Source organism: Idiotropiscis lumnitzeri, chromosome 5 (genome assembly GCF_059441095.1).
Source record: "Idiotropiscis lumnitzeri isolate Australia: NSW breed Sydney's pygmy pipehorse chromosome 5, RoL_Ilum_1.0, whole genome shotgun sequence".
NCBI lineage: Eukaryota > Metazoa > Chordata > Actinopteri > Syngnathiformes > Syngnathidae > Idiotropiscis > Idiotropiscis lumnitzeri.
Window position 1 is genome coordinate 16,002,768 of NC_142395.1, and position 16,322 is coordinate 16,019,089.

Here is a 16,322-nt window from a genome sequence, read left to right on the forward strand (position 1 = left end):
AACATTTTATATAACTATATTATTTACAGCTTTAAGGACCATAGTACGAGAATTATTCTCAATATATTTATTTAGTTCATGTTTATTTATTAGATCAGGAATTTATTTTGCTAATTTACAACCAACTTGAATACATTTGAAAGTTGTTTCTCGACTACTCAGAAACTCAACTAGCTGAAAACTTTCATTCTCATTCATGCAAACTAAATAAGGACGTCAACACAATAAAAAATACATTAACTGAACAAACAAATTCAGATGGGCTATGAAACTAATAATATAAAAATGGAGACGGATGGCAGACACACTTAGCTTGGTAAAATCAAATGCAAACTGAATCAAAAAGGACCACTCACGCAAAACCAGGCAACACTGCTGGGGCGACATCTTGTGGCCACTACCTTACATGCATGTAAACTTTATTTCAATGATGGGATCACAATCATTGTTGGTTTTCATTGGGTTATTTATTTCGTACTCATGAAACGGTTATTTGATAAAATACAAATGTAACAGTGTCTATGTACTTATTTATTTATTTTTTTTATTTTATAGTATGGGAGAGGCTCCATCACACCCGCGAGGTTGGATGGAAGGATGGATGTATGAATACAAATCAATTTACGTGTATTCATGGGAACGAAGTGGGGTGGGATGGGGGCCACCCCGGTATTCATGTAGATTGGCTAATTAGAGCGAGCTCAATCGGTTCCTCAGTTTCCTTGCGCTACTCCGTCGCGCGTGCGCCTGCCTGGCAAGCAGAAATAATGACCAACTTTCTATCGGCGCCGTATTTGTATTATATCTTTGTTTCATGGCTCCTCTCCGGCGTCATTTCACTGGATCCGACGCTTTTACCGAGGATGACGTTCACGCAGGAAGGTAGGCGTTCACTACATAAGCTGTTTAAACGTTATTAAAGCAGGAATTGAGATCGAGCCGATGTAAAAAGTTCGCCTTAAACGTTAATTTGTATGGCTCGTGTCTTTATTTAGTCTACTTTTTATCATTTTTTTTTGTCACTCGTTACCCGACTATTTTGGTGACATGATGTTGCGGAGACTGTTCTGCCCTTCTTCTGGTATCTATAGTATACGTGTTTATGTGTTTTAGTTTGTGTTCTAATTTTCTCTCATTTATATTACTACTTATGGAAAGCGCTTTGTTCCAACTTTAGCTGTTGTGAAATGCGCAATATGAATAAATTTGTATTGTATTGTATTGTATCGGAGGAGCAGGTTTTGATCACGCTCATTTGCCGCTTCAGGTGTGGGCAAACTACGGCCCGGGGGCCACATGCGGCCCGTTAAACGTTTTAATACGGCCCGCGGAAATTGAATAAAATTAAATGAATAAACATTGTTAATGTTTTATTTTCTAAATACTGTGGTCTTTCAACGACATATATATTGTTTTAATGCTTTTGTTCACTTTCATTTAAAATTAAATTTATTTTTTTCTCAGATGAGCTGAAGTTACCAAAACACTTCATCCATCTGCTCCTAGTCTTGCATCTCTGTCAAATTTTAGAACCCATTGTGGCCCGCCAATCAAAAAGTTTGCCCACCCCCTGATGTAGATACTTTGTACAATATATAGGTGAAATGACGTGTGTTTGCCCATAACAAGGGTGTCAAACTCATTTTTGTGGACGGGTCACATTGTAGTCATGGTTTCCCTCAGAGGGCTGTTTTGACTGTGAATTCATATAAATGTATGCTCACCTTACGTTATCACATACACTCTAAATTGATGGAAAGCCAGTTGTGAAATCAGACAATGACAAAATCTCATATTTATCTCAATGTTGGTAAAAGTGAAGAAAATGTAATAGAAATAGGCAGTTGATTCACATGATTTGCCCTTCATGGGTCACATAAAATGAGGTCGCGGGCCAGATCTCGCCGGCCCCCAGGCCTTGAGTTTTACAGCTGTGGCCTAGAAGATGCTTGACATGAATGGGTACTTCAAAAATGGCTACAATTTTGATACAACATGGGCACAAAATGCACATTCATGATCACAAAATACAAATTTTTGACGGAGAACTTGGAATAACGTGGGCACAAAACACTTTTGTCACCACACAGTTGTGGCTTCACACAGGATCCTTGGTAAAGTAACGTGAGAGCTCTTTCCTCAGATAGTATAAGATGTTAAATCAATGTTGAATCTGCGTCTGTTTTTTAGGGGGTGGGGATTAATTGGAGTCTGATGGTCAATCAATGTTGGTTAAACTACATTTTGTCAGCGTTGACGTTTGTGATTCAAAATCTACACTGTGTTTTGGTTGAATTAAGAAATTTGAAAGCTCAATGTTTAGTTTTGATGTAGATTCAACGCTTAGGCCAAACCATGTTGCAATGTTGATTCACTAATATTTTGCTATCAGGATACCCTGGGCCAGTGGCCCTGCCAGTCATTTTATGACTCATGAAAAGAACTCTAACTGCTGGCGGAAAATTTTGATAGAGTTTTACATAAAACTATGCATTTTGTTGATATTTTTGACTATTACCATATTTGTGAAAACAATATGAAAATTACTTGGTAGCATAAGCACTAAAAATGAAAATAAATTCATGTCGATTCAATTATTTGCTGCAAGACTGAGTCCCTATATCTATATCCGTTTTTGGCTACAGGACTTCAAGGACATCTTGTCGTCTCTGCCTCCTCTCACTGCCTGATAACGTGAAAAGTTGTAGGTTTCTGCAGGCTGCAGGGGTGGACTGAACCATTTGACGTGAATGGAGTGAAAAACTTGCCATTCCAAACTAAATAGAACATGAAAATACTCTTATCTTAAGGACAACAGACATTCAATTTTCCTGCATGTGTGAACACCATAGTTGTTAATGGGATTGATAAGAAACCCACAATTTGTATTTGCATGACATAAGTATATTTCACCACAAACCAAGAAAAAAATTCCAATGTGTCTGGAACTCAGTTGGTGTCTTTATTCTCTATTTGCTAGAAATGTTTTTGTTTTCACTGTAAACAGGAACTTGACTGATTGAGAGATCAGCAACTACCGCTGACTGAGTCCTTATGTTTGATAGATAACAAAAAGTTGACATGTCCAAGTTGTAATATGACTTTATTACTGCATCGTGTTATTGGTTTATGGCGGGGTTCCATTTTGCTGTGTTTTTGTCAGTCTCCAATGGGAAAGTGTTTTTTTTTTCTACACCCTCCTGACTGAATTACATGTAAGATGAGGTTTGAGCAAACTTCTCTGGAAAATACATACATATATATATATATATATATTATTTTTTTAATATATATATATGTATATTTATATATATATATATATTTTTTTTAATATATATATATATGTATATTTATATATATATATATATATATTTTTTTTATATATATATATATGTATTTATTTATTTATTTATTCATTTATTTATATATAAGTAATTTAATCAGCATGCAGGTCTTTCTGGTTTGAGTCAAAGCTCTTGCTGCAAATTGGACTTTGACTTAATTTAATTTACATGTCATTTATCTCTTCCTTTCTTTGATGTTTCCCCTTGCAGAGATCACACTTAAAAGCGTGACGTTACCTGAGGAAATGCGCGCACTTCTTTTCTCAGAAAGCGATCATAGCAAGCTGGTGGCTGTCGGAAGAAGACATCTGATCTCTATCAATTTTCTACATCCGTCCAAGGTAACCAACAACATCTGAAAATGATTCAATAATTGGCAAAAGTGTGTCAAAATATGGCTAAATGAACACTGTTGCTTGAAGATTAAATCATTCCATTGAAAATGACATTTTGGTTCTGACCACAGCCAAACACAGTCAAATATAATTAAAAATGAATCCAAATCGGGTAATTTGCCCTGACATGAAAAAAAAAACATCCTCTAAAACAGTGTTACAACTTTTAATGAAATAAGGCACATATTGCATTCCAAACATGTCATACACGGTCTGTCACTATATGTCGCTGGTTTACATAGATGAAAGACGCATTATTTGTCGTACTTCTAACTGTATGTCATCGTTCCATTGCAGACTCCCGTGGAAAGGAAGTTGCTTTGGGCCGAGTGCGCCAACACTGGAGCTTCGCCAAACGTGAGAGACACATCCACAAACGCAGCTTTTTGATTGGTCGCCGCTCAGTCCTCACTTCCTAAAATGTTGTTTAGGATTGCGGCTACGAAGTGGTCTTAGCCCACAAGAGGGAAGACGCCAGCCGGGTGTTTCTGTGCGGGACGAATGGAGCAGGAACACTTTGCTGCGACACAGTGAGTCAGACACTCGAGATTGACAGAAGCATGGCGGCTTCTTGCTGACCTGCTGTGTTTCGTTGTAGAAGCCTTCGGAGGATCCTCCCACCTGCACGCCAGCTGACGACCTGGCGAGAATGCGAGGGAGCATCAGGCGTTTTATCTTGAAGGATGCTGAACATTCTGCTCTTGTTGGTAAGTTTTGGCCGAAGAAAATGGCAGACGAAAACGTCTACCATGCCAAGCCCAAAAACACTGAAGAAGCTTTACTTGGCAACATAAAATTTGGTAAATGTCACGATTTGCAGTTCTTCATTCATTCAAGTCAAGTCATGCCCAAAAAGTCACATTTTTGGGCATTTTCCAAATTCCAAGTGTCCTATGAATATCAAGCTTGCATAGTGATTTTTTTTTTCCGATAGCAAACAATTTCACCTTACACATTTTTTTTTAATTCTGCCCCCAAAGTCAGTTTTCACTTTTGTCTTCTTTTGCTCACTACCACAAGTAGACCTTCAAAAAGTCTCAACAAATTACATCCTTGAGAAAACACACAGGAAGTATTTTTGGCTTGAACTGGCTTTGCTTCAAGAACCACATGAGCGATGGTAAATTTGGAAACATTTAGATATTTTTTTTGTCATTGTATGTGGGGGGGGCACGTTGGTAAATTTTGATGATTCGCCATAAAACACAAAATCCTGATGATTCAGCTCCTCAACGTCAGATCTTTAACAAACGTCATTTGTGAGGATGGTCATGCCCTGAAGACATTCATAGTGGCGAATTAAGACTCTCTTAATTCCTTTAAGTCACTCAGGACAGTCCAGTTGCGATCAATTAATCGTTCTAAGAATGGAATAAACCTGAAAAAAATTGAATATTCACAGACATCTCAAAACTATACTTGCATCAAGTCCTCCACTATGTGCTCTTTATAGCTGCTTGTAGCCTCCAATTTGGAATGTCTTGAATGACACTTAAAGATACAAAAATCACTACAAGGTTCAAACTATCTTTTTAAAGCACACGTCTAACAAATATGGTACACAAAAGGACCAAGCTGGAAGTGTAGGTTCCTCTTTACCAGGCAATTGTGAAGCCCAATGTCTTTCATTGATTTCATATATTTCTTGATTTTTCTTTTTTTTTTTCTTTTTCAGAATCTACAGAAGGTTCCTCACTGTACGTGACGTACTCCGGCTCCCAGGAATATGTGGGTGTCCACAAGTTTGGGAAGAACAGAGTCCGACCAGCGAACCACGATAAAGGTAACGTAATAGCCAATACAAAGGGTGTATGTGTTGATCCCCGGTCATGGTGAGCTGCACGAGTTGAATCGAGGTCGCTGGACTGTTCTTGGTTGTTGAAAACGCTTTACCTGTAAATTAAAAGGATTCTTTTGTTTCAAATCTTAAAGCCTCAACACACCAATCTGAGGTCGGAAAGTGAGCAAAGTCGGCGGTAGTGTTGGGGTGCTTGGGGGGCGTGTTCACCCGATTAAACATGTAGAATCGAGTTGAGCTGTCGGGACAAATGAACACTTTAATTGCTCATTTTTACATCTCCTCGATGGAGTCTTTGGTGATTTTCCGGTCCGACGTGCTGACTTATAGGCCGATGTGACGGTTGACCACGGCGACAAATCTCTTGCGGGTGTGTCTCCAGGACGGGTTGTTGTTGTCACGTGTGACTCCAGTCATACAAGTCCACCTGCCCAGAATAAACACGTGCCGTTTACCAATCCAGAGCTGTATAAGACATGTTCGGATTCTACAGTGGATGAGTTTGCACGTCCGTGTCACAGTTCTGCAGTTGGGGGTTCATATCTGGGCGCTGCTGTACTTGTTCGGAGTTTGCGTATTATCCCTGTGCTGGAGGAGGTTTTCTAAGTGCTTCATCCCCCATTCTAAAAACATGCATGACAGTCTTCACCGAAGACCAAATTGTCCATAGGTGTGAACGTGTAGTTTGTTTGAAAATGATTGATATAACTCTTCTACCGGATGTGAGTACTGTGCATGTGAACTTAATGCGCCGTGTAAACAGGTGCGGCTTTCACCACAGGCAAGGCATAGCAGAGAACGGAGATGGGCCATTTTGAATAATCATGTGATATTTGTGTTGCTAAATGAGCATGGGTGTGTGTGTTTATCTGCAGAGCAGCACTACTTGGGTTTGGTGATGAGCAGACGCAGGGAAAAACCGTCGCAGGACAAAGTTTACGCCTTCTACAATGAGAGAAATGACGATTTGAACATGTGGAGCAGCACGTGGCTTCCATATGTCTCCCACTTTTGCTTGGTGAGTAAAAAAAAACAGTCTGCAAACTAACTGCATAAAGCAATCAACCCCCCACCCACGTGCACGAAATTGTTGCAAGAAAAACCCTGTGGCCCCCACAGGAAGCGTTCTGAGGCAGCACCTAAACTTGCTCTGTTATTTTTTGCTTTTATAGAACCACAGACAACACCCAGTCTGCTGTATCCAAAATATAATAATACAAAGAAAGGAAGGAAAGGGATGAGAAATAAACCAGAAACTCTGCAGATTTCAGAGGCTGTCGGTTGCATTCATTGATTGAAGTAATTTCCACAATAGATGCTCCATCATTTACACGGGTCCATATTCAATTATAAATATAGTTAATATTGTTTGAAAACACTCTGTAGTGTATGGTTTAGCACCGTAGTGGATTTTCCTTTGTATTAAAAAATGTAATTTCATTTGGTTATGCATGTGCACAGAGAATCTTCACATTTTGCTATTTCACCGTGCATATGAAGTTATATAGTTCAGTATGATTGTAAAGCACAACATATACTTTACTGGTATGGTTTGGTTATGGCATCAGCCGACTGTTTCTTGCTCATGCCCACAAATGTAGATTTTAGTTAGCTCACATGATACAACGTTGCATAATTGATTGGCCTGTACATTTGTGACGTTCTTATGCCGTTTACCGGCGATTCAAATTAATATCAGCAAAACTAGCGGTCGATGGTCAACCACTAGTTGAAAACTAGTTATCGAACTCCGCACACTGTACAACAGTTCAGTAGTCATGTTCTCCTTTGTTGCTGATAGATAATCACAACATGGTAATGTTGCTTCTCCTCAGGCCGACATGGGCGGACCCAAGAACAACCTGCAGTTCACCTGGACCTCCCAGATGAGCGCCAGGCTCTTTTGTGGTGACCCAAAGAGCAAAAAACACTTCTTTGAGATGGTGGACGTTGCCACCGTGCATGCTGAGCAATGGCAGGCCACCCGTGTTTTTGTGCTCTTCAGGAATGAATGGTACGACTTGAAACAGCCGGCAAGACTCTGGTACCAATTATTAGTCCGTTAATGTGGTCACAGTCAAGGTGTGGTTAGCACTGCTGGCTCATTCCAACAAGGTGCGGGTTGGCTACGTTGCCGACCGGGGACTGGTTTATTTTGTTTTTGGTTCCAAAAATCCATACGTAGGGTGTGTTGAAGACCTAATTATCTTCACTGCGGACAAAAACATGACATTTGTCTTGCTGAAATCTCTAAATTGTCTTTGATGCTCATGGTTCATTGTAGCCTCAGACTTTGATTTGTAAACATGTATGTAAACATACACTAATTAGTTTAATTGCAGACTCCAAATTGTTTTAGGTGAGGTTAGGTTTGTTGCAGACCTTATGGTAGTTCTGCAATTGGCTGGCAGCTGCTCACAGGAGTTCACGGCCTCTCGCCTAAAATCAGATGGGCATAAGCACACCCCCAAACTGCATGAGGGAGGATAAGTGGCACTGTAAAGAAAATAAATAGATGGATTATGGAAGGTGTAGATTATCTTCAGTGGTTCATAAAACACCAACGAAAGACTATCTGACGACTAAAGTGTCTGTGACATGCTAAAAAAAAACAACAACAACTTTTGGAGACTAATCGTCTTTAGGGTTACAAAATTGTCATTCATGTATTTAGATCTTTAGTTTGAAAAGACACCCGACTGATGTTAACGTATCATGTAGGTTAGGTTTTTAAAGACAATTATCTTGGATTTTTATGACACCCACAACGTTGTCTGCCGTGTTACTTGCTGGAGATGAAATTATCTTTGATATTTACTATCTTTGCCTTTACAAAAACATGTACATTAAAATCTTTGAAGACTCACAATTTTCATTATTGTGGAAAAAAATCATAAGCGTCGTCTAAAACTATAATGTGTTTCATACTTAGAAAAAACACATCCGTTCAGTTCTTCAGTCTTCAACATCTTCAATGTTTCCGAAAGCACAGTTGGTTAAAGACTTTAATTCCAAACAGTACGAGTCATATGCTTTCGGAAAAAGATGGATATGCTCTTGCCTACATTTAAATTGTGTGTTTGTACGCGTGCGTGTGTGTGCTCTGTGTCAATGTTGACTTGTTGTTCACCTCGTTACTGTTTGCTCACAAATGAGTGAATGTTCGCCTCTGTTATCAGCAGCTTGTTGCTAAGCAGAACAAGTTTTCAAATCAGTGTCACCCATCTGGTTGCAGGAACATGAGCGCCATATGCGTTTACTCCATTCAGGACATCGAGGATGTCTTCACCAACTCGCCATTTAAAGGCTCAGACCACCGGAGGGGTCAGTCCAGAGAGGTACCACAATGGAAAAAAAAAATACAGCTAATCTTTCATTGTAGCATTTGAGGATTGTACCAAAAACGTTTTCTTCTTCAGTGCGTTTCAGACAGCACACGTCTCCCGATGGACGTCTTGAGGATGACCCAGCAGAACTCTGAGATGGAACAGTGGGTGAGGCCTGTGAACAAGTCAGGCCCTCTTCTCATCAGCCATCACATGTACACTCACATCCACGCCGACGCTTCTCTCATGGAGGAACACACGCTTCTTTTTTTAAGCCGAAGTGAGTATCTTTCGGGAAATGACCCGCCGCACAGTGGTTTTGGGGATCGCGCACCTTTGTGCCGATTTCACTGCCACCTCTTAGAATGAAGTCAATTGTTGCTTGCAGGAAAAAGCTCACACGAGACCTTTTGTTCCAACTGTGCTTGATCTTCTTATCGCCACAAGTCCGGTGCATTTGACGAGCGACAATGCTCCACTTTCCACTTATTAGCGATAGCAGACCGCAAACACAGCGGAAATAAACAATGATTAGAAATAATCACCAATCAAAAAAAAAACAAGTCTGTCATGCAATTTGTTGCTATTCTCACCTGTTATTTTTAATACATGCCAATTTGCGCAAAAAGAAAGTGCATATAAATCATCTCCAAATATAAAAAAATTATCCATACACTTTAATCGACTATAAAAATAAGAAAAGAAGATAAGAAAATAAAAAAATTAATCATCTACAAATCTGTGTCATGCTTCACATAACCAAGAGGTGACTACACCCTCAATGCCTCATTGTGATATGCAACAATGCGCCTTGCTGTTATCCAAACTGGGAAAACCTGTCCGGGCACGTGTCATTTTGGATCAGGATGTGCTGACTCAAGCTTCCGGCAAAAAAAGCAGCAACATTGTAGCACTCGCCCAGATTACCACATGGGCATGAACCAATCCTCAAAAAAACGTCAACTTTTGAAACTCTGTCATCACTAAGTCAGTAGTTTGACTCATAAGCAGGTTGTGGAGCACAACCTCAATCTTTCAAAATGTTTTGTGTCGCCAAATACTTGTTTAACTTTGTGTAATTTAGCACTGAGCCTTTCCACACAGAGAGCTTGCAAAATTGCAGCACAAGATTTATAACAGAAGTCCCAGCATATATCCCATGTTCCTTTCACACAGAACCCGGCAAAGTATCAAACAGCAAATCACACAACACATATAGAGACAGACAAAATTTCACATTCACTTTCACACCGTCACAGAGTAGGAACTAAACCCAAGCTGTCTGCACGGAAGTTAGGCAAATGAACTGTTGCACCATCAGTAACTTCCTGAAGAATGCCATTTCCAGAAAATGCCTTTGAACGCTGATAATAATCAGAAATTAGCAGTTGTTGACAGATGATTATCTATTTTAGCCTATCACAAACCTGAAGAATGTCATTTCCGGATGAAAAGTTCTATACCACAGGAGGAGTGCCACTGCAGTGTGAGTCTATTTTAGCCAATCAGAACCCTGAAGAAAGTCAATTTTGCAAAAGGCACTTCGAAGACTGATAATGATCGCAGAAAATGTGGAATTGAGCACTGATGAAGTGACTTCTGTAAATCTTTTGTAGCCATTCAGAAGCTTGAAGTAAGTCGTTTCCAGAAAAGAGTCGACTGTACAGTAAAATGCATAACAATGAAAAGGACTTCTGGAATACTGCGACACATAAAAATGCCAGAAGAAAGCCATTTGTTTTGACGTGGGACAAAAAAAGTTTTTAAACATCCCCACTTTTCTGTGGAGATTTTTATATGGTCTAAATGGATTCACAGGACTGCCTTTGCACATTCTTAAGTTGTTTTTGACTGACCGGACTTTCTGGGGGTATTTTACTCCCCCTCTGACTTGCTGTTTTTATCCAAAGATTGCGGAGGAGTGGACAAGGTGTTGGAGAACAAGAACACAGCCTTCATCATCGCAGAATACAGACCTTTTACCCACAGAGCTCATATCGACAGTATCATCCACCATCCTTCCTCTGTGAGTCGATGACAGATGTAACACCCCCCCCACCCCCCCACGCCCCACTGAGGAAATGCATTTAACCTTATTTTTGCATTTCACAGAAAAAACTCTACGTGAGCTCAAACAATCAGCTTGTCCAGATGGACGTGACCGACTGTGGCCACTATGGTGACACGTGTGAAGAGTGCGTGCTGGCGCGAGACCCTTTCTGCGGCTGGGACGGCACCAGCTGCACTGCTGCCGCCGCCACCAGGTCTGACATACTTGTGGTACATCCAGCGTGCATGCATGCAGACACAAACGCTCACCAAAGGGAAACCACAGTGGCGCAGAATGCTGTGACACAAGCATACTTCTACCGGAAATACTCATTTCTCTCTTTAGCAGGAGTTAGCAGCTGTGTAGAAAGAAAAATATCCATAGGAAAATGGCGGTAATCTTTTGCCAACATAAAACAAACTGTAAATATGAACATTTTAACAACAACGGTCATAAAAGTTTCAAATTAAATCAACCGCTGTAGGAGTATACAACTAAAGTCAAAAGTATTGACCCTTAGTCAACTGCCGTTTGCAAAATCCTTCAAATGAGGATGACGCAAAGGAATCCATCATCATGACGTGACTACCGGAAGTCTTTTCTTTGTTTGAATAAAATGACTCACAGTGACTGAATGGAATTAGAAGGTACATTGGAAGTTGTGAAATCTGATGACATCCATGATGCTTTCACAGCCAATGTTCTAAAGCAAGGATCTTCAATCCTGTTCCTCGAGGGCCGGTGTCGGTATTAGATGTGATCGGGGTCCTTCGGTGGCCTGCGCGCTTGCTGATGACAGCACGCTTTATCATAGATTTTTGTTATATATTTCTTAGCCTCCGTGTTTGCCACTCCTTTTGTTGTGTTTACATGTTCTGAGTAACAAAATAATAATAATTAAAAAAAATAGAGTAAATTTACCGCTACTTTTGCCAGGATCATCCTTTGGTTTTACAGTAAGGTTGTAAAATCTGGAGTGTAAAATTGTGACACTTTAAGTCCAAACATTTTGGGAGTTGTAACATCTTATAGTGCTGGTAACAGGTGTATGTATATTTTGTTGGATAGGGGCGTCATGGTTCAGGATGTGGAATCAGGAAATTACCACCTGTGCTCGTCATCACTTCATCTTCACATCAGCGCAGGTTTGTACAATAATTAGAATTAGAATTAGAATTAGAAATCCCTTTATTGTCATTGTACTCAAGAGTGCAACGAGACCTCCTTCTTAAAAGTCACTGGGAATAAAAGTTTTTAGGAGAGGCCACAAGGACATACAAAGTAGACATGCATCCTCTGTGACTCAAATGCAAATGACCAGTAACAACAATAGAAACATTTGCATCAATTTGGTTCGGAAAACAGTTCCTCTCATCAGCAATCAAATCATGATATTTTCATATTATTCAAAGAAAATAGCACAAAACGTATCATAAAAGAAATAAGCGTCTTGGCGAGTACAAAACGGCTAACCTGGTGTTACAAATGTGAATCGAGTACACTCATGAAACTGACACATCAACACAAACCCGCTGGTGCGACCTGCCTGATATGAGTTCCTGTTGCCAAAACAAAAGTCAGCATGTTTTTATCAAAACTCTCAACATTTTTTTCTCGTCATCCATGTCATAGGAACCAAAGCACACTTGCACATTTGTTGAGTGAGAGATACACAAATAAGAAACTGGAACAAACTTAAAGAAGGCAATCAAGACAGTGGAAGACTAAATGCTAACATAACTTAGCATTAGCATACATTTCTGAAGTGACTAAATATAGTCGCAAGCGAAAAAAGTTACGATGTATGTATGGCTAAATGCTAACAGAACTTAGTGACAAAGACTTGGTCAGGAGCTAAATAAGTCAAGCTAATGAGCATAATTGCAAAATACTAACAAAGATTTTAAATTACAGAGCATGTCTTCAGTTAAAAAGACATGGTCAGAAACTACACAAGTCAAGCTAACGTCGTGTTTTCGGGACATAGCGCTGGCATGTATTAGTCAATTGTTAAAATAAAATCAGTGTACGGTAACTAACTCATGTACTAAATGCTAACAGGAGTTATGACACATTTCTGAACAGTTAGCATTAATGCTAATAAGCGTCCTGGCTGGTCCACAGACTCCGAAAATCGATGATGGGTGGTTGCCACAAAGCTACATAGGGTTGCTTTAGAATTAGAAATCGAGACTTAATGTGTCATATGTTGGCCTCCACGTATTTTGTATTAAGTGGGTGATGATGTTTTTCAGCGGTCAACCGTTCAAGCATGTCCGAGGTGGCGGTGACACTACCTCACGAGTCCCAGTACTTCCTACGTTGCCCCATGGGGTCCCGCCACGCTCATTACAGCTGGCATCACGGTGACGGGGTAGCCACGCCCTGCGCCTGGAGCCCGCACGGATGTCTGCTCTTGATTGACAGTAAGCAGACAGGGGCGTACACGTGCGTGTCAGAGGAGAGGGGCTTCAGCCGGGTGCTCGCACGCTACGCCGTACACGTCACCGGCAGCTCCACGTCAACGGGACCCTCTGTCGGGTTGCTGTTGTGGCTCTGTGCGCTGACTGCTCTCTTTCGTACAATAACGTAAAAACTTGGATCACAATTTTTATTTTTGTGCTATTTATTATTTTGTGAGTGTACAACAAAGAGCGTGTACAGTGTATCTGGAAAGTATTTACAGCACTTTTCCACATTGTGTTATGTTACAGCCTTAGTCGCAAAAAGATGTTTTTTCACTTTTGCCCAGAATTCTACAAACAACACTCCATAATGACATAAAAGAGTTTTTTTTTGTTTTGTTTTTTTGAGGGAGGATCTCAGATTGCATTTATTGACACCCCCGTATATGAATAGTTTCAACTGTTAATATTTCACAAACAATCCCAAAAGACTTAATTCCTCACTCATTTTACAACATTAACTCCAATAATATATGGCTTTCAGATTATTACAGTTTGAAAAAAAAGGCATAAAAAGTGTGCATCTACATAAAGCGAAGACTCTCTATAACGTCGACTAACAATCCAGGCTAAACGTAGCTTGAGTTTTTTAGTAAATAGCAAGGAACAGGTTCCACTGAAAAATGTGTGAATAGGTAATTATTGATCCACAAATGTGCAGGGATTACTTTAAATTGCCTCCCTCCCCAAAAAGTATATATAAATACACAATACTGTAATGACAACATGTTTATTAAATTTTGCAAATTAATTAATATTTTAAAAAGTAAGAAACAATAAGTGTTGTGATGTTGTGCGTAGAATTTTAAGAGGTTTATTTCTTTAATCCATTGTGGAATAAATGTGTTACATTACAAAATGTGGAAAAAGTGAGCCACTGTCAATATGTTGGGTTTTAATTGTATCTCCAATGTGTATGTGTATGTTTATGTATGTATATATATATATATATATATATATGTGTATGTTTATGTATGTATATATATATATATATGTATATTTATGTTTATGTATGTATATATATATATATAAATATATATATATGTTTATGTATGTATATATATATAAATATATATATATATATATAAATATATATATATATATATGTTTATGTATGTATATATATATATATATATATATATATATACATATATATATATATTTATATTTATATATATAAATATTTGTTTTTGTTTTTGTTGTTTTTTGTTTATTAATTATCTTTTTTACATCATACCCAATAAATATGTGTGTGTGAGAGAGAGAAAATGCTGACAAGAATGAGTGTGCACGGGTTCCAAATTTTCACCACGCTTGTTGCAAAAGACTGCTTGCACATGATGTCCCGAGATGTGTGTCAAAAGTTCCCCATGCACAAGGTTGATGATGTTGTCTCAAGATATGTGTCAACAGGCCCTGAGTTCTTGCTTTGGCTTGGGGCGGTGGGGCTCCAAATATTACCTGCATCCAGTTCAGGGCCGCCGCGGCCTATACTTAAAGTGAGTAGGGCATCATCGTCCGTGGGGGGCACATTTTGACATCGAGTGGGCAAGTCATGCGTGTACAACCTCGGGGAGTAACGAAATACACATACCAGCATTATGTATGTGCACGTGTCTGTGTTTGTGTGAGATAGGGTTGGAGGGCACTTCTCTTTTCTACCTTTCACAAGTTAACAAATTGGGCATGCGGAAATGTTTGAAAACCTTCATGAAGCTACTAAATCCACTTCCCCTCACCAGATTCTATTCCTGAAATTCAAAGGATGGTTAAAGGTTTTCATCTCCAAACAGACACGGTTTTTGACACAAAATTCAGTCGAAAGACTCAGCTGTCAAGATCCGTGACCTTTGGTTTGAAATCAATTAAAATCAAATGAAGGTTTGGCTTTTGGCTAACAGGGAAGCCTATTTTTTAACAGTGGTTATAAAATTGTGTTAAAATTTATATGTAAGATTTTTTTTTTTCAAACACAGCTTTAAAGTTGATTTTTAAAGATGAAGTGCTTTCCAAGCAGTCTGCCCATTTTAATCAGTGGCTATAAAATTGAGTCCAAAACGTCATCTGCTTGATAGTGTCACCACAAGACTTTATCCACAAATCCACCAAGATACTTTATTAAGTCATCAGTCAGTCCTATAAAGGAGCGCATAGGTCGTATCAAGCCATTAGTTGTGTCTTTGGTGCTATGCTGCCCTCTGCAGGACACACTCAGGACATTCTGAAGCTGCAAACTCGACCAATTTCTACATTCATTCCAAGATGTTATTACATATATTGTTACAGGATTCCCCAAAAATAGTAGTTGAAAAATGTGATTAATCGCATTTAATTACGGATTTTTTTTGTGATTAAGTATTTAAAAATGAATCACTTGACAGCACTAGTAAAAGCATATACCGGAGTGTGCGTGCGTGTGTGCGCGTGTATCAGCTGCACACCACAGTGTTGGCTGAAGGGGCAATCCCTTCGTTAATAAGGAAAAAGGTCTCAACTTTTGATGACATTTCCACCTTCCTACACAAGCACGCAATATTACTCATTTAAAGAATGAGGTTATTATTTTCCTCCAGATGGCGTCACGGTAGCTTGAAACAAGTCAAGACTGGAAACGTAACCATGCATCCGCTTTTCCACCGGAAATGCTTAATGTGTTGCGGTGCAGATGGTCCATTATGTTGATGTGACCATAAAAAAAGATACCCGTGCGTGAGCGTGTGCGTGCAAGTGTGTGCGTGTGTGTGTGCTGATGGGATTGATAAAAGTGGAGGGTGGGGGCATGAAGGGGCATTGGAAAGGGTGGTCTGAGGTCTGCCTCTTTATCTGCCTCTAGTTAAGATGACACGATAGCAGTAATTGTTCCGGACCACTAATCACTAAATCCCGTGCGTGTGTTTGCGTGCGTGTGCGTGTGCCAATGACTTTGTGTGTGTGCTTGTGTGCA

General features: G+C 39.5%; 1 protein-coding gene across 2 annotated transcripts; it reads left to right on the top strand.

Moving 5' to 3' along the window:
* Nucleotides 1-665: 665 nt before the first annotated feature.
* On the top strand, nt 666-14,313 carry LOC148337054 (semaphorin-7A). 2 transcript variants are annotated; one of them, XM_088295281.1, is made up of 14 exons: nt 666-882; nt 3,555-3,685; nt 4,037-4,096; nt 4,171-4,269; nt 4,338-4,446; nt 5,415-5,522; nt 6,413-6,555; nt 7,373-7,551; nt 8,773-8,875; nt 8,957-9,143; nt 10,774-10,889; nt 10,976-11,127; nt 11,982-12,058; nt 13,169-14,313. In XM_088295281.1, exons 1-14 carry the CDS (start codon nt 768-770, stop codon nt 13,504-13,506), a joined length of 1,917 nt encoding a protein of 638 aa, XP_088151407.1. In that variant the 5' UTR covers nt 666-767; the 3' UTR covers nt 13,507-14,313. The 2 variants fall into 2 exon arrangements, with proteins under 2 accessions (XP_088151407.1, XP_088151408.1); XM_088295282.1 differs by lacking the exon at nt 666-882 and adding an exon at nt 975-1,081.
* The last annotated feature ends 2,009 nt before the right edge of the window (nt 14,314-16,322 follow it).

Excerpts from the sequence above, each read along its gene's own strand:
- LOC148337054 (XM_088295281.1), top strand. The coding sequence starts at position 768 with ATGACCAACTTTCTATCGGCGCCGTATTTGTATTATATCTTTGTTTCA. Across the intron at positions 8,876-8,956 it reads GGAGGGGTCAGTCCAGAGAG|TGCGTTTCAGACAGCACACG; the intron begins GTACCACAATGG and ends TTTCTTCTTCAG. Across the intron at positions 11,128-11,981 it reads ACTGCTGCCGCCGCCACCAG|GGGCGTCATGGTTCAGGATG; the intron begins GTCTGACATACT and ends TTTGTTGGATAG.